Source organism: Notolepis coatsorum, assembly GCF_963971535.1.
Source record: "Notolepis coatsorum genome assembly, chromosome: 6".
NCBI lineage: Eukaryota > Metazoa > Chordata > Actinopteri > Aulopiformes > Paralepididae > Notolepis > Notolepis coatsorum.
Genome location: NC_140170.1, coordinates 156,474,433 through 156,493,292, shown reverse-complemented (window position 1 = coordinate 156,493,292; position 18,860 = coordinate 156,474,433). Strand labels below are relative to the sequence as shown.

At 45.1% G+C, this 18,860-nt stretch overlaps 1 protein-coding gene across 1 annotated transcript in view; it reads right to left on the bottom strand.

Annotated features, from left to right (window-relative positions):
- The window catches only part of stat2 (signal transducer and activator of transcription 2), a 103,363-nt gene extending 87,311 nt beyond the window's left edge, over positions 1–16,052 (bottom strand). The window contains exons 1-2 of the mRNA XM_084316761.1: positions 15,926–16,052; positions 14,982–15,112 (exon numbers count right to left, since the gene is read on the bottom strand). Coding sequence (XP_084172887.1) covers positions 14,982–15,112 — 131 coding nt within the window. The 5' untranslated portion in view covers positions 15,926–16,052. The remainder of the gene's footprint in view (positions 1–14,981; positions 15,113–15,925) is intronic.
- Between the last annotated feature and the right edge of the window lie 2,808 nt (positions 16,053–18,860).

Here is an 18,860-nt window from a genome sequence, read left to right as displayed (position 1 = left end):
GTAAGCCATGACGACAGTGCTGAGTAAAAACATACCCAACCAGGGTCTCCATAGCGCTTAACCTTGTGACACCCAGACCGACCCGGCATTTTTCCCCCTGAAAAAAGCCCAAGTCCCTCAGGGTACCAGAACAGCAGATCTGCATCCCCGGCGGACAACGGGTTCAACTGATCTGGACCAGCGTGACCAGAACCAGTCCCGTGCCCTAACCACGCCGACATGCCTACTCCAGGAGAAGGGCAGATATGCGTGTTGATCTTAACATGAAAAGAAGGCGCCACCCAGACGTTCGGACGAACCGCGCCTGGTGGCCCACCCCAAGGGCGTGAGACCCCACTACATATGTTCAGATCCATCCCGTCATCATCCCCCAGACATGAACGAGAATCCGTCGACAACCCACCCAGGTCATGGGATGTGGTCGTCGGAAGAGGAAAAACCCCCATCTCAGTTGCTTTATAAAAACGCTGTTTCAACCACAAGCAACCAAGGCGTGCCAGTCAATCGCCTGTTTACAGCGAGCTAGCACTATACGTGCGTCGGGACACACCCCCATCAATGAACAGGCTATTTAGACCTGTCATTGAATCCCCAAGGCGCCCAGGGGAACGACAAGAGGGGTGTGACACTCCCTAACTCCAACACTTCTGGAATAGAAAGAAGGAAGCATCAACAGTATGTATCCCAGTCTACACAGCCGGGGTAAAAAATGTTGACATTTTTACATCCCACCACCCTCCCATAGGAAAGAGACGGGGATCCCCAGAGAGACTTCCCACGCGAGCTGTACAGATTGAAAAGAATATATTGCACCTTGAGCCATGTAAAAAACTGGTTTTAGGGCCTCCGGGGAAGAGGCACTGAACCCATACACACTCAATAAACGAATTGAATCGAATATACATACAATAGAAAAGGACCCTTCTAGAGGGTCCACTCACTTTGACAATCTGAGGAGGAAGGCTCTGTACTCTGATGGAGGCTTCCTCACATGGAAGAAGGAGTCCGAACTCACAGAAGGCCTGAATAGGCGCTTGGTGAGGAGGAGCCCTGACCACCCCCCCTGAAAACAGATCCATCACATGGACCTGAACAGCACACGGAAGTCCTACCAACAGAGACGCGCACGGTGACGTACTCTATGGCGGGGGAATTCCTGCGGTGCACACGCCCAATATACCAGGCCGTGGGACCAGGAACTCCCTCCCCCCCCCCGTAACGTGCCGAACCGCCACGTGACGGGAACCTTGAAGGACAGGGGGTGTACCCCTGACCGACAGAACAATGGGGAGAGGAAAGGTTACCAGTTCACCCCTTTACGACCCCACACCCATGATACGACGTAACGACAAAAAGAGAATATGACACAGTCATAGTCAGCTCTATGAAGCGTTTCACAGCTCCACACAGCGCATGAGCTAACCTGCCATCTGATTTTTACTAAGGAAAAACACAGAATAGAGAGGGCTCTAAGAACCCCGGTCCAACATACACATGTGCTTCTGTGGCCAGTACAACCCAGTTGTAGGTCACATGACACACACAACCCATCATCACCTACAAAAAATGGCAAAAACACGCCGTTTTTTTCACCCACTAGTTAAAACTATAATGGTCTCCAGACCAAGGCCTTCTGTCGCCTAGGTGGCTGAACAAAGGACCCTAGTCTGGGGCCGGTTTCCATAAACTTTGTCAAGTAGCCCCCATAGCACTAACAGACAAGTGGAGCCCGCCAGCAAACACTACTCACCCAACCTGGAACGCACCGCTTCTCACAACAGCGGCATGTCCGACAGTTCAGCTGTGGCCTGACAGGTTTCACCCCAACAAACACAGCAAGGAACTGCAGTTGAGAAGCATGCAGCGGCGTGCTCCCAATACGAAAACCGGTGGAGGGTTTTTAGAATGATCATCATCTTCCAGACACTCCAGTACGAAGACAATATCGCCGTATTTTCTCGAAAATAGTGAGAGAGAAAATAAAGATATGATGTCAACGTATCCTTGTTTCCCAAAGCTGTTCCTAATCCAATTTCTTCCATCATGGTGTCAAGTGTGGGGATCTACCGAGGCACTTCTTCCTTGTGGTGAAAGCGAGAAGGAGGAGAGCAGGTGACCACACACCTGCTTATGAAGGTAAGCTGATGAGGGGTGTGGTCAGACTAATACTGGTATTAGAGGTACATTTGTGGTTTATTCAGTACGCGTGCACGTACGCGAGATAGTGCAGTAGTGATGCCAAGCTAAGCCACTAACGATACAGAACCTTAACCGCCGAAAGAATACACGTTAAAAAAAAAAATTTATGGGATTCGAACTTGTCACCAACGGACCGCAGGACCGCTGCGCTGCCAGGTGAGCTGAGCTTCGAATAAAAATCATGGCGGATTAGGGCTACATAATGCCGCAAGCTCTGCCGCTCCGCTCCGCGGTTGCCGCGCCTGCCGCGGGGCATGTCGCAGCCAATCAGGGAAAACGCGGAAGCAACGGCAGCACTGCTCCGCTGTTAATAAGCAATAGGCAAACCAACCTCTCTGTGATGTAGTGGTAAGATCAACCTCTCTGTGATGTAGTGGTAAGATCAACCTCTCTGTGATGTAGTGGTAAGATCAACCTCTCTGTGATGTAGTGGTAAGATAAACCTCTCTGTGATGTAGTGGTAAGATAAACCTCTCTGTGATGTAGTGGTAAGATAAACCAACCTCTCTGTGATGTAGTGGTAAGATCAACCTCTCTGTGATGTAGTGGTAAGATCAACCTCTCTGTGATGTAGTGGTAAGATAAACCGCTCTGTGATGTAGTGGTAAGATAAACCTCTCTGTGATGTAGTGGTAAGATAAACCTCTCTGTGATGTAGTGGTAAGATCAACCTCTCTGTGGTGTAGTGGTAAGATAAACCAACCGCGTGTTGCTTTTTAACAGCGGAGCAGTGCAAGAATGTGACAATGTGACCATGTGACCGGCAGTGCGGAAATAGGCTGTCTATTGCCATTCTCTAAGACAAACGCTAACCTTAACCAGCTCCTTAACAGCGCCTAAACTTAACCGTTCTAACCTTAACCAACTCCGAAACAATGCCTAACCTTAACCTTAACCATGCCTAACCTTAACCTTAACCATAGAAAGAATATTGCCATTCTCTAAGACAAACTCTAACCTTAACCAGCTCCTTAACAGCGCCTAAACTTAACCGTTCTAACCTTAACCAACTCCGAAACAATGCCTAACCTTAACCTTAACCATGCCTAACCTTAACCGGCGAAAGAATACACGTTAAAAAAAAAATTGATGGGATTCGAACTTGTCACCAACGGACCGCAGGACCGCTGCGCTGCCAGGTGAGCTGAGCTTCGAATAAAAATCATGGCGGATTAGGGCTACATAATGCCGCAAGCTCTGCCGCTCCGCTCCGCGGTTGCCGCGCCTGCCGCGGGGCATGTCGCAGCCAATCAGGGAAAACGCGGAAGCAACGGCAGCACTGCTCCGCTGTTAATAAGCAATAGGCAAACCAACCTCTCTGTGATGTAGTGGTAAGATCAACCTCTCTGTGATGTAGTGGTAAGATCAACCTCTCTGTGATGTAGTGGTAAGATCAACCTCTCTGTGATGTAGTGGTAAGTCGATGATGATAATAACAACCACCGATATTTTAAAGCCGTCTTTACAAAGAGCATTTACAGGATAGATCAGGGGTCGGCAATTCATTTAATAAATGGCTGGCTAATTTAATAAATTGATAGTGAAAATATGCTCTGTGACAGACCACCTTATAACTAAGACTTACATTTGTGGCAGAGGCAGGATAAAAATAAATGAGCTGCATAGGTGGCATAATAAACTGTAAACAAGCAGTTTTTTCCTACTTTCCATTATTATATGTAACAAATGTGTGGACTGACCATGTAGCGGAGTCTAATTAATGAATGATTTGACATAGGCCTACTTTTTATTCTCTTAATTATTACCCCATCCTCCCAGATGTAGGACACATCACATTATTACGGGATTCAATGTTTGCACTGAACATTATACCTTTGTCTTTTTGCCATTTTATTATAAAACCAGAGACAAGCGCCTCTCTCTATCCTCCATTACACACAACCAGCGTGTCTGTCTGACGGGCCGGCCCGTTCTGCGGAGCACACTGGACTATTGAGAAACTATAGGAATTTCCCATTGGTTCTCCCAGCCCACGTGGCCATTTCTAACATTTTCATTGGATATAGTGACAGACATTGTCACAGTCCCACCTGGCTACTCCCTCCCTCTCCCTCTCTCTCTCGTTCTCTCGTCAAGTCAGGTGCAGAGTGCAGGTGTGCTGCTGTCAGCGGAGTAGCTGATTGACGTCTGTGGGCCAATTATGTCAGTGATATAACCCTGCCCCAGATGTCATGAGGCTGCCAGATCGTAACTTCGTATTTCCCAGTTAGTCGTGTTATTCTGCTCTCTCGTATTGTTCTCTAGTTCATTGTTCTTCGACCGTGTCTAACCCTTGTTCTCATCCTTCCCCGCAGTCCTACCTGGCTCTTCACCCTGTTCTCTGGCTCTCGACAAGACGTGCTCAGTGCTCTGACCCCTGCCTGCCTGACAACTCTCTTTGCCTTTTCCCGGAACGTATGAGGACCTGCACCCGTTTTGATACCTGCCTGGCTGACTACCCTGTACCCGTTTTGACCCCTGTCTGGCTGACTATTCTGTACCAGTGTATCGACCCCTGTCTGTCTGACTCTCCTGTCCCGCGCACACCCCTGGACTGTACGAGTGCTCCCCCCGTGTATCGACCCCTGCCTGAAATACCTGACGATTCTCTTATTATTAAATAAACTGGGTTTAAACAAGATCTGTCTGCAGAGTCTCATTATCTGCACATTGGGTTCAATACGTCAAACCGTGACAGACATAGATAATGATAAATAGATAGATACAGCGGATTAGATGCAGTCCAGAGAAAACCAATCTAGATATTTCAAGATTCTATGCCGTACCTCCGCGCACTGCCAGATAGCCTGTGGGCGACAATCTCCCGATTCCAATACAATTTAAAGGGAGTCTTTATCACAAACGGTTCCAAAGATATTTCATGTTTTTCAAACACAAAACTTTAGAGGGTTAGAAGACAAATTGTATTTTTTATTTAGTTAATGAATGTCTCGTTGTAATTCTTATATACCTAATGTAGCGCATTTTCATGTTGAGCAAGCACTACATTGCACCTCGCTGCCTATACCTGTTATTCACTCTCAACATGGATAAAAAAAAAAAGTATAATAAGCATTCTTTAGGTGGTGGTAGTTTCTCTGTTTGGACATTATAGCTTAAATATATAGCCTAGCAGCTTATAGTCGGTCTGATATAATTTTTTTATTATGCATATTCTTTTTTTTATCCACTTTTTCTCCTCCTGTTTTTTTTGTTTGATCCACTCTTTCTCCTTATTTTTCTCCCATCCCAATTTCGCCTCGCCAATTCTCCCCTCCCCTGTCTTGAACGTTGCTAGACTATGCCTCCCACTGGTCGGCTGCAGTGAGGACCAAGCCTTGCATCACGTGTCCCCTCCGGTACACGAGGAGGCAGCTGTCGCATCTTTTCACCTGTACAGCGCAATCTCTCAGTGGCGAGGAGTAACGCGTGGGAGGCTCACGCTGCCCCCGTTACTTCCTGATTCTGCTGTACAGGCGCACCAACCGACCTGTAGGAGACGCTGTCCAGAACGTCCAATCCCCACCCACCAGCTTTCCCACCCCTAACACTGCCAATTGTGTTAGTATGAACGACCAGCCAAGCTGGTAGCAACTCCGAGAGCTGGGCTCGAACCCAGCATCTCCTGTGTTAGTGGCGAGCGCCTTGCCCACTGCACCACTTAGCTGCCCTCCTCCTCCTGTTTTTTCTCGCATCCCAATTTAGTCGTTATGCCAATTCCCTTCCCCTTCCTGGTCGTTGCACGCATTTTCCCCCTACTTGCCGGTCTAGGGAGCCCTGAAGTCTATCACATGCTTCCTCCGATACATGGGACACAGCCAGCAGCCTCTTTTCACCTGACAGCGTGGACTCTCATTGGTGAAGTGTAACGCGTGGGAGGATGACACTACCTTCACCAGTTCCTTCCCTTGCTGTGCAGACGCCCTGACCGACCTGTAGGAGTCGCTGTTTACAACGACCAGGATACCACCCACCGGCTTCCCACCCGCTGGCAATTGTGTCAGTAAGACGACCGGCCAAGCCGGAGGCACCGCTGACAGCCGGATTCGATACCAGTGTCTCTGCGGTGGTAGACAGACGCTTAGTCCGCTGCGCTACCCGGCCGCCCTTATTATGCATATTCTCTAAATAATCTGACGGGCCAGATATTGTTGCTGGGGGGCCAATTTTGGCCCGTGGGTTGCATATTGCAGACCACTGGTATAAATTATCTCACCTTTTCCACCCTCACCCTAAACACTGGCGTCCCGCAAGGCTGTGTGCTGAGCACCCTCCTCTACTCCCTCTTCACGACATGGTACCAACACCATTATTAAGTTTGCAGATGAGCCGGCCTACTGTATAGGGGGGAGGTAGCATGGTGCACGACAACAACCTGGCCCTCATCAACACCAAGAAAACCAAGGCGCTCATCGTGGACTTCAGGAAGACCAGAGCCGGCGTGCATGCCCCCGTCCACATCAATGGGACGGTGGTTGAGTGTCTCCAGCTTCAAATTGTTGGGAGTCCACATCTCAGAGGACCTCTCTTAGAGGGCTTTCTCACTAGCCATCCGGGGTCCAATCCGAGCACGATCGCCCCAAAATAAGTGTGATGAGAACGCTCCATTCCGTCACCGGGGACGCTGATTCACTCCATGCCGGGACCACTTGAAAAGGTGGTTTTGGGTGAGAATCAGCTTCCCCGACGACGGAACAATCGCAGGTGTGCAAACAAACTGTACCAAAACACGGAAGAGGCTTGCTGTAACAAGTGGTTCTGTTGGTGCTAACCTGCTTGCCCAGAATAGAGTTGTATTCATACTTCAATTAAAAAAGTTATTTAGGTCCATTTGGGATTTTAGCTTCTCCAACGAGGGAAGCTGTGTTGCAATTCAGCCGAGCGCTTATGTCTCTCTCTCTCTCTATAATGTGCCCTCTCAATACTACCTTAAGGCTCTCTTCACTTCTAATACGCTTCTCCGTCTCTGTGTGTGTGCGTGTTGGGCGAGTGTGTGTCTGAGAGGGAGAGACTATAGAGAAGGGCTGCCGGTAAAGCACGTCATTCTATCTCATTTGATCCCGAAATGCTTTATCCGAGAGCAAGAAGGGTTGAAACGCCAGCTATAGCAAACAAACTAGGTGCATACGCCACCTGCTGTATTGGAATGTTGCTCTCCTCTTGTGCAGTGCTTGGGAAACTAAACGAGATTGTAGTGTGGAAGCAGGCCAGAGGGGGACGTGGGAGGGGTGGCTATCGCTCTCGAGGACGGAGCGAGGACGGAGCGGACCAACCGTTCCTAATGAGAAAACGCCCTTAGAACCTCAACACCTCAGCACTAGTCAAGAAGGCTCACCAGCGCCTCTTCTTCCTGAGGAGACTGAGGAAAGCCCACCTGTCCCCTAAGATTCTGGTGAACTTTTACCGGTGCGCCATTGAAAGCATACTCTACTCTACTATACTACAAACTGCATCACATTCTGGTACGGCAATTACACTGCCTCAGACCGGAAAGCACTGCAGAGAGCACTGCCAAGTCAAGCAGACTCAGGAACAGCTTCTTTCCCTCAGCTGTCATCTCTCTGAACCACCACTCCAAGTCAAGCAGACTCAGGAACAGCTTCTTTCCCTCAGCTGTCATCTCTCTGAACTCTGTACCAACCATGTTGACAGCCCCCCCCTCTGTTGCCTATACTCAACTTATCAACTTGTACATGCTATCATACAGAGTATATGGTAGGGATGCACCGATATGAAAATTGGCCGCCGATACCGATACCGATTGTTCAACTAACACTATCGGCCGATACCGATACCGATACCGATATTTGTATATTTGTATATAAGTATTTGTAAAAAAAAAAAAAAAAAATGAAACTTTAATGAAACTACTGTATATTTGTATGTGTATGTTTGTATTTGTAGGCCTCTTTACTTACTTAAAAAAAGGAAACATCAAGAAATATGTTTATGGTATCACTATCTCTCTCCCAGTATCGTCTTGCGGCCTGCAGAGGGATACTATTTTCTCAACCAGAGCTTTCAACCAATGCAATGGAACCATTCTTGCGGCCTGCAGCGGGATACTATTCTCTCAACCAGAGCTTTCAACCAATGCAATGGAACCATTTTGATTGACAGTCGATTCGGCCAATTACGCCACACCGCTAGCACCCACCTCCTGCTGTCCTTACCACCAATCGGCAAGCGTTTATACATTTTTCTACTTCCGGGCATGCCGCCATTGTTCTGTTTGCGAGAGCAGAACACACTTAACGTAGCTACGTTAGCTGCCCGGCCCGCCGACCGGCGCTCCACGCATGACCAAATGAGACATAATGATTTTACTGCAACAAATGTTATAATAAAACAAAGCCTTTCTATACATTTGTCTGGTTGAAAACTTTATTAACAGATTGCAGAATGTGTAGTTGGGTACGGAATGAGCAACGGAATGGAACCGAGCTATGAACGGACTCGGAGTAATGCCTTGCTGCTATGGGTAATAATAATATGCTGATGTTATTGTCCGTGTAACACTAACTATATAACGCTAATGCCACAAAACGAATGCCTTGTTAATCATAAGTAGTTACTTTGATGCAGTAGATTGTGTGTGTGTGTGGGGGACGGCGGGCGTTGTGCAGGTAGGTCGCGAGTGAACTTTTTTTTTGTGCCTTTTGACGCTACACAAATTGATGGGTATTTATCGGCGACTGCTATCGGCACATTCGAGCTTATCGGCCGACTAACCTTAATGTCATGCACTTGTCCTAATAAACTAACCTACACTGTAACACGCAACACTTTGATGAACATTGTTACTCAGCTGATAGAGTTATACCCTTCTTGCTGTCTTGTCGCACAGAACTTGTAAGTCGCTTTGGATAAAAGCGTCAGCTAAATGACTAAATGTAATGTAAAAATGTAATCCAGAGCTAGTGTTGTCACGATACTGGAATTTCGACTTCGCTACGATACCTTGAAAAGTATCGATATTCGATACCATTTTCGATACCACGGAAATGCAATTTTATTTTTTTTTCTTTACAAATTTTGCTTTTGTTGCTGGTTGATTCTCCTCAGCTTCTCTCTGGTACTATAAGAGAAGATAAATATAACACTTTTAAAACCATTTGTTTCTCTTTAGATCAGACATTTAAAAATAACTAAATTATCTAATCTAAATCAAATCAAACACCCCCTCTTAAAAACAAAAACCTGTGTTTAACCTAGCCATCTATAAAACATCATGCTAAAACTGTGAAACAAATGTCCTACTCCCCTAAAGAAATAAATACATAGCAAACATGACTCAGTTATGCAATAGTGCTGCTGCTTTTTATTTGATTAAAATCGTTTAGTTAATAAGACTAAAAGACTACAATATGACTACAACAATTTAGAAGAGAAGGGCATTTGGCAGTAAGGGTAGTGCAGGAGGATCAGGGAAAGCAAGATAGGGAACAGGGTTTTAGAAAGGGCATTTGTCAGTAGAGGAAGTACAGGAGGAGAAAGAGAGGGTGTGGGGGGAGAAGTTGAATATAGTGGCCTTTGTGGCAGGAGTAGTGAATACAACAATGATGGTTAGCAGTAGAACAGATAGGATAAAGTTAATAGTTAAAGCAGCAGTACAACACATGGGTATGAAGGGGTTAACATTGGGGGAAGTAGTAAGGGAGTTAGAGAAGGGGGTTGTTGTGAGTGATCAAGTAAGAGAGTTAGGGAAGGGGGTGGTGAGTGATCAAGAAGGCCAGAGTCAGCCCATAGGAGGCAATGAGTGACTCATAGATTAGGTTTGGATAGGGTGGCGATGTTAGGGGTGGGTTTTTTGTTTTTTGTGTTATGGGGTTGAATGGATTGTACAGTAGGTGGCGGTATGCGCCTTTTGTGGTTGCGATCTGCCATTAAACCCATTGAAGAAGAAGAAGAATTTCATGACGGCTTCCGGTTTCCGGAGCGCGGAGCTTTGCTCTGAGCATTAACGTTAAATTTTCAACAATATTGCTGCTAATTAAACACTTCATGGAAACGGGGTAACGTTAACGTTATGTCGAGTTCATAATACGTGTAGTGTAGTATGAACTCGACATAACGTTAACGTTACTCCGTTTCCATGAAGTAATTATATTGTGAATTATAAGGTGGCTAGCTAGCATAAGCTAACGGAAGAACAAATAGCTAACGTTAGCTGTAACGTTACTAACAACGAATCAGCTGTTGATATTATGAGCCATCAGTAGACAACGTCTCATGTATTAAACTAAAGTTAATGGTTTAATGTTTAATGCTTTGTTGACAAGAAGACACTGAAGACGGGTCTGTGAGGGGGAGGAGGAGGGGCAAGCGTGCTCTGCAGCAGCGTGTGTCCGTCTGTCAACAACTTGCGGTAGAAGACTGCGAGAAGCCAGCTGGTATCGATACTGCAGAAAGTATCGATATTGCGGGAAATGAGTATCGAAACTGTTTTAAATATTCAGAATCGATATGTATCGATTTTTCGATATTTTTGACAACACTATCCAGAGCATGTATGCTTTTCATTCATTTAAGACACATTTATTGCAAGGGTTTTGTAATACACATAAACTCAACAAATAACCTCTGTTCTCGTTGCAATGCGTTTTTAATTCTTTCTTATACAGTAGGAAGGGGGAAGAACACTATATTGTGCATGTTCATATGACTTGTATTCTGCTTACACCTTCGGGGTTCCACTTGTTTCGTTTAACGTTATGGCAAAGCCTTTTGAATGTGGTCGGACGTTCCCGTGTTTCTGCGGTCTGTGCGCAAAATAATAACGAGTTGAGTTAAGCTGAGCGCAGTCAGTACACCCCGTATATTCCGATAACGCTATATATAAACCATGCTGCATTCATTCGGAGAAAGACCTATTATTCCAAATGCTATTTATAGGGTTTTGACCATAATTACACTACTGTTGCTATTTTACAATGAACTATAATGAATTACGGTTCATACAGAACACGACAGTGTTGAAACTAATGCACGGAAGCTTATTTCCGCGTTGTAGTCTTCATATTCTACCACCGGGCGCCAGGTACGCATGCTCCGAGCTGTGTGTAGATATACGCACAAAGTCAAGCACAAGTTCAAATTGATAAGTCCCACACTTTGCTTAGAAATTATCGTATGCACGGGTTTCGCACATATCTGTGCGTACGCAACGTTGATAAATGAGGGCCCTGGTTTGGAAACAGCACGGCCCAGGACAGGAAGGCCCTACAGAGAGTGGTATGCTCAGCAGAGCGTACTACGGGTATTGCACTACCACCCCTGCAGGACTTATAAAACAGGAGGTGCAAATCCAGAGCCTGCAGAATAATGAAAGACCCTCACCGGGCGGCCGGGTAGTGCAGCGGACTAAGCGTCCGTCTACCACCACAGAGACAGTGGGATCGAATCCAGCTGTGGTGCTTCCGGGTTGGCCGACCGTCCATACTAACACAATTGGCTGTGTTAGCGGGTGGGTCCTGGTGGTTGTAAACAGAGACTCCTACAGGTCGGTCAGGGCGCCTGCACAGCGAGGGAGGGAAATGGTGAAGGTAGTGTGACCTCCCACGCGTTACACTTCGCCAATGAGAGTCCTCACTGCCAGGTGAAAAGAGGCTGCTGGCTGTCTCCTATGTATCGGAGGAAGCATGTGATAGACTTCAGGGCTCCCTAGACCGATCAGTGGGGGGCACATGCGCGCAACGACCAGGAAGGGGAGGGGGGAATTGGCATAACGACTAAAATTGGGATGGGAGGAAAATACAGAAAATAGGAGGAGAAAAAGTGGATAAAAAAAATAAAATACCCTCACCACCCCAACAACAGCCTGTTCAAGATGCTGCGGTCAGGCAAGTGCCTCTGTATACGCAGCAAGAACAGAGAGACTAAGGCTCAGCTTCTTCCCTCAGGCCATCAGAACAATGAACACTGATCTCTCCACACACAAGCACACATGAACACACACATACACACACACAACACAACATTCTGCACTCGCTCACACACAAACGCACCATAGGTCACTTTAAACACACAAGAAAAGGACACTTTTGTAAAGGAAGGGAAAAAGGACACTTTAAGAAAAGAACTTGTTGTGATTGTTGCATAGTATAGTTAGTAACAGCAAGTATAGCATAGGGACATAGAAGTAAAACTGCACATTGTATAGGAGTGTACATAGGATCCAGTGCCTTTAAGTGATTTATTAACATGTCTATTTATCTATTCTAGTTATCTTTATTATTATTACTACTATTACTAAATAGTTTAGCAGCCTCGATACCTCTCTGTTTCAGTCCTGTTCTCATTCTAGCAGCCTCGATACCTCTGTTTCAGTCCTGTTCTCATTCTAGCAGCCTCGATACCTCTCTGTTTCGGTCCTGTTCTCATTCTAGCAGCCTCAATACCTCTCCTCTCTGTTTCAGTCCTGTTCTCATTCTAGCAGCCTCGATACCTCTCTGTTTCAGTCCTGTTCTCATTCTAGCAGCCTCGATACCTCTCTGTTTCGGTCCTGTTCTCATTCTAGCAGCCTCGATACCTCTCTGTTTCGGTCCTGTTCTCATTCTAGCAGCCTCAATACCTCTCTGTTTCAGTCCTGTTCTCATTCTAGCAGCCTCGATACCTCTCTGTTTCGGCCCTGTTCTCATTCTAGCAGCCTCGATACCTCTCTGTTTCGGTCCTGTTCTCATTCTAGCAGCCTCGATACCTCTCTGTTTCGGTCATGTTCTCAATGGGCTGTTTCTGTGCCTGCAACGAGTGAGCTGCTTTTATCATACAAATACAATACTAGCAGTGATGCATGAGTAGTACTGTACTGTCGAAAACAAAATTCAGATAAAATGTTCAGACTAGACATCAGATCAAATAGAAATAAAAGGTGAAGCACCTGAAAATAGATTGTTTTACTCTCCACTGCACCCCCCTGGTTCCACTGCACCCCCCTGGTTGTCCCTGAATGAATCGGCATCGATAGAATCCCCTCACGCATTCTAAAGGAATTACCTGACCTTGTCCTCCTCACATTACTACCACTACTAAACGCTTGCCTCAGCACTGGATGCGTCCCGGCTGCCTTTAAGCACGCTGTGGTCCAGCCCCGGATAAAGAAGCCCAACCTCGATCCTTCTGTCTTCGCCAATTTTAGACCCATCTCACAACTACCATTTTTATCAAAAATCCTGGAGCGCATAGTCTACATACAGTTACAATCATTCCTTGAACACAACAACATCCATGACAAATTCCAATCTGGCTTTAAACCACGACACAGCACTGAAACTGCTCTCCTCCGTGTCTTAAATGACCTGATTACAGCTGCTGATGCAGGAAACTCATCCCTACTATTACTCCTTGACCTCTCAGCCGCCTTTGACACGGTAGACCACCACATCCTTATAGCTCGCCTCGAGCATTACGTAGGCCTTAGGGGCCCCGTCTTAGACTGGTTCCGGTCCTACCTGAGTAATAGGACCTTCTCTGTCCAACTCGGTGATCTCACTTCCTCTGTGGCCCCCCTCACCTGCGGGGTGCCCCAAGGCTCGATATTGGGTCCCACTCTCTTCCTCCTATACATACTCCCCCTAGGCCAGATCTTGGCAAAACACAATATCTCATTCCACTGCTTCGCCGATGACGTGCAGGTTTACCTCCCCTTAAAGCCCACCCAAGGGAAGACATCAATAGAACCACTGCTTGACTGCCTGGCAGAAATCAAGTGCTGGATGTCCGAAAACTCCCTGACATTGAACGAAGGGAAAACCGAGGTCATTGTTTTTAATAGTGCCCCCCCGCCCCCCCTCATTGACGCACTTGGTCCCCTGGGCCCAAACCTCTCCACCTCTGTCAGGAACCTCGGGGTCATCTTCGACAGTAATTTTAAATTCGATAGACAGGTCAGCGCCGTAGTGAAAAATAGCTTTTATCACCTTAGACTCCTGGCGAAGACAAAGGCATACCTCTCCCAAAGTAACCTAGAGACGGTGATACATGCCTTTGTCACCACCCGCCTCGACTACTGCAATGCTCTGTACACTGGCATTGACAAGTCCCTCCTCCGCCGCCTACAACTGGTGCAGAACGCAGCCGCGCGCCTCCTCACCAAAACAAGAAAATATGAACACATCAGCCCAGTTTGGGCCTCGCTCCACTGGCTGCCTATTAGCTTCAGGATCGATTTTAAATTAGCACTAAATGTTTTTAAATCATTAAATGGCACGGCTCCCTCCTATCTGTCCGAGCTCCTGCACCGCCACACCCCCCACCGATCCCTCAGATCAGCTGACCAGATGCTATTGGTGGTACCCAGAACCAGGCTCAAAACTAGGGGAGACAGAGCTTTCTCCACCGCAGCGCCTAGACTGTGGAACAGCCTCCCCCTCAGCGTACGGACTGCCCAGACCGTACAGGCTTTTAAATCACTCTTGAAAACCTACCTGTTCTCCTTGGCCTTCCCCCCTACTTAACTACCACTAGACCCTTGACCCTTCTATCCTCTTTGTTTTACTGTGTCCTACCAGTTTTTATTACTTTCATTGCTTTATTATGTTTTTAATCTTATATCTTGCACCATATTGTTTGTTTTGTTGCTTTCATTGCTTTGCCATGTTTTTTTTATTTCTTTCTTTTAATCTTATACCTTGCCTCACACTAATTTGTTTTTATCAACCTGCTTGTGAAGCACTTTGGTGTCAGCTGCCGCTGCCTGGAAATGTGCTATACAAATAAAACTGACTTGACTTGACTTGACTTGATAGTCTTGGATCATCAGAAAAACAGGGGAATATGCTCACCACTCCTGGTTCTCTATCCAAGTGGCCAAGTACTGCCGAACGTCCATAGGGAAGCTGTCCCGGTCGTAGAGCTCATCCAACTGCTGTAGGTAGACTGAGTCCAGCTGCATCAACTTCTCCCACTGGGCCATCTTCAGCACAAACATACACACACACACACACACACACACACACACACACACACACACACACACACACACACACACAACAAACATAATATACACACACACACACACACACACACACACACATATATATACACACACACACACAATGGGAATCAAACCATTGAACTGTGCAATGTTGGGGCCATGTGCTCGTGATACACAGTTGCATGATACACAGGGCTTTTTTTTTTTTTTTTTTTACCTGATGGGAAACAGCTCCCAAGAAGTTACTTCAGCATACTGTGTTTTGCTTTCTGCAACGTGCAGCTCCTCACATACGCTAGTAGAGGAGCTGCACATTGCTGCAACATTGTTGACATTAAGATCTCTGACCATGTGTCTCACTCTGTTGCTTGTTGCGTTGTCCATTTACAATGGCCAAGTAATAGCGAAAATAATACACGAGCTCAGACCACTGATTTTTCCACGAGATTCTTACAAAGATCACACTTCTTGATGCACATACATACCACAGAATGTATGGTGCACTGACACATACATTTTGTTATTGGTATTATTTATGTCCCAGTAGTTGACACGGTCTCACATTTGACAGTCGCGAATGTAAACAGTACGTGTAGAGCGAGCAACTTGTATGCAAGAATGTGTCAGTGGGCGAACATGACTGCTACAGCATGCGAAGCTCATTGCCAATACAATTAACTGTGTCTGTATTGGTATACAATTTCGAAATATTAACTAAACCAGACAGTGCAAATGACAGCCAAATGATAGAAGAGTAACGTTATACGATTTCGTAATAACACCGTAACTCACCTCAATGCCAGTGTCGTAAATCCCAATTCCCCTAAAAGTATTTTAGTGGAAAATATAGAGCATGCGCATAATAAGCGATTCTATGTTAATAACATGGAGCTATAAAACATGTTAGATAGTCTCACTGTTCATTTGTTTAAATGGCCACAAACTGCTTTCGTTTCTTGCAGATGCCTTCCTTATTGTGTTGTTTGGTTGAACCTCCATGGATTTTTCTCATTGGCTAATAGTGATTGCACCCTTTTTTATTCAGCCGCCACGATAAGGCACCATTTTGGGTCTATGATAATGAATGTTATAGTATTTCAGGAGCCGAAATGGTTTCTGCAGGGAAAACAGTTTCCCATATTGCGCACGGGGAGCTGCCGATTGGTGACTCGTAACACGACGAGTAAGTTCCATTGGTTGATACGTTTGACAATCTTGTTCACAGGAGGTTGAACCACTTGAACGCCATAATAAAAATTCCAAGAAATTACGTTGGGAAAGTGATGTCACGAAAACGAAAGTTATGTCTGTGTGGCGCTTTGTTGTAAAACCCAATAATAAATATTATTAATATACATATATATATTATATATATATTATAGGATGCCTGAGATACGTGTCTATGGTGATCTTTATTCATTTTTAGATACCCGATGATCTAGAAAGAATAGTGAAAAAGCACAACAACTCTCCAGTGCCTAAAACTACATATCTACTGTAGTCGATATGAATAGGCCTTTAGTTTATTAATAATAATAATAATAATAATAATAATAATAATAATAATAATAATAATAATAATAATAATAATAACTGTATTTATATAGCACCATTCATACCGATTGCAGCTCAAAGTGTTTTACAAATTTTTTTTTACAAAAGGATAGAAAAAACATTAGTGATACAAATGGTAATAAAACAATTAGATAAGATAGTAAAAATAGCTAAATAAGACAAACAGTAATACGATACAAAATTACAAATAAAATAATAATAAAGACTGAAAAGTTAAATTGTAAAAATAATAATAGCTTTTTATTCAGTGAAACATTGTACAAATAATCAGGCTATTGTCACGGGTTGCCAGCATATTGTTTGTATTTATTTTTTCTAAGAGTGTGTGAGTGGCCATTTTGTGCCAGACCTAATTTAAAACGTTGATTGATTGATTGATTTAATTAACAGATTGCAGAATGGGTACAGTACAGTACAGTACAGCTCAATACGTGACACAATTGTTAAGGGGTTGCAGACCAGAGAAAGACTTTCATCTTGTTTACATCAGGGTCCCCCATTTTCAATTCATAATGACATTTATGACATACACAACATACAGATATAATAATCTAATCTAATCATCTAATGTAATCATGACATTTATGACATACATGACATACAGATATACAGTACTGTTACATTTGTGACATACAAGATATGCAAATATACAGTACTGTTAAACAGATCCTAACAGTATATACATACGAGGGGGAGGGAACTGTACATTAGGAGGGGGTGGGTGGAAGGGGGGTTCAGACATTTACAGGGCCAGTTTTGAATGGCAGCCTCCCGTAGGTGCTCTTTGAGAGCGGTTTTGAAGGTGGGTAGTGATTCACATTTTTTTTTACGGCTGTGGGTAGGGCGTTCCACATTGATGTGGCATAATTGCGGAACGTGTTTAGTCCCTTGTTTGAGCCGAATCTGGGTTTAATCATCTGTTTTTTTTTTTTTTTTTTTTTTTTAGTATAATAATAATAATAATAATAATGGATTGGATTTATATAGCGCTCTTCTCTGACTGACTGTTGCTCTGACTCAGAGCGCTTCACAGAGTCCATTATTCGTTCATACACAGTCATACCGGTGGTGGTAAGCTACAATTGCAGCCAGAGCTGCCCTGAGGCAGACTCACGGAAGCGTGGCGAATAATCAACGCCTACGGCCCCTCCGACCACCACCAACATTCATTCACATGCATACACATTCATACGAGGCAAGTAGGTTAAGTGTCTTGCCCAAGGACACAACGGCAAGACAGTATGCAGTCAGGCCACTGAATTTAGAAGCAGGCCAGGCCAGTGTTTCTAGTTGCAGCAGCGCAATAGTTAGATAACCTAGGTGGGGAACAACCAGGAGATCACTGCAACTCACACAAGTTTGATCTCAAGTGACTACCTGGTAAAATAAAGGTTAAATAAAATTAAAATCTCTCTCTCTCTCTCTTGCTCTCACACACACACAAAGGGAGCCGCATGTGATTGGTGGAGGCGGGACTAGAGGTAGGGATGCTTGATATTGGCTTTTTTACCGATACCGATATACCGATATTGTCCAACTCTTAATTTACGATACCGATATCAACCGATACCAACCGATACCAATATATGCAGGGTTTTCCCCCACCAAAAAACAGAATAATTTCAGGTAATTAACATTACATATCTCTTGTTGTGGAATTAACACAACATTATGCATACTTTTGACAATAAATAAAATCTGAATTTGTTCTTACTTGCTTGCCTGGTTAAATAAAGGTTATAGAAATGTAAAAAAATTAATAAAAAAAAATGTTTGCGCCTTGCTGCCGCCGGCTTGTTTCACATGACTCGGTCCAGCTCCAGCAGCAGCGGCCATATTCCGCCTGCGGTATCCTCCAGGCGCCCGAGGCGGCTCGTTCTTATTATTATCCCCCATTGTTCAGGTCAACATGGTCGCACAAACACGTAGGTTTCAATCACTGAGCTGTCTGTCTGTTGTTGTGTGTCTTCTTAGGTTCGGCTACTGTACATGGAGATGAGACCCCCCGCCTCTCTCTCCATACAGTACCAGCAGCTGCAGCTCTGACGAGCACAGAGTTTGCCAGTCGATAATTCTTGCTATTTAAAAATATTCCTCTTCTTCTCCCCCACTACTCCTCCAACGGGTGGTGGATGGTTTTTTGTTGACGGTA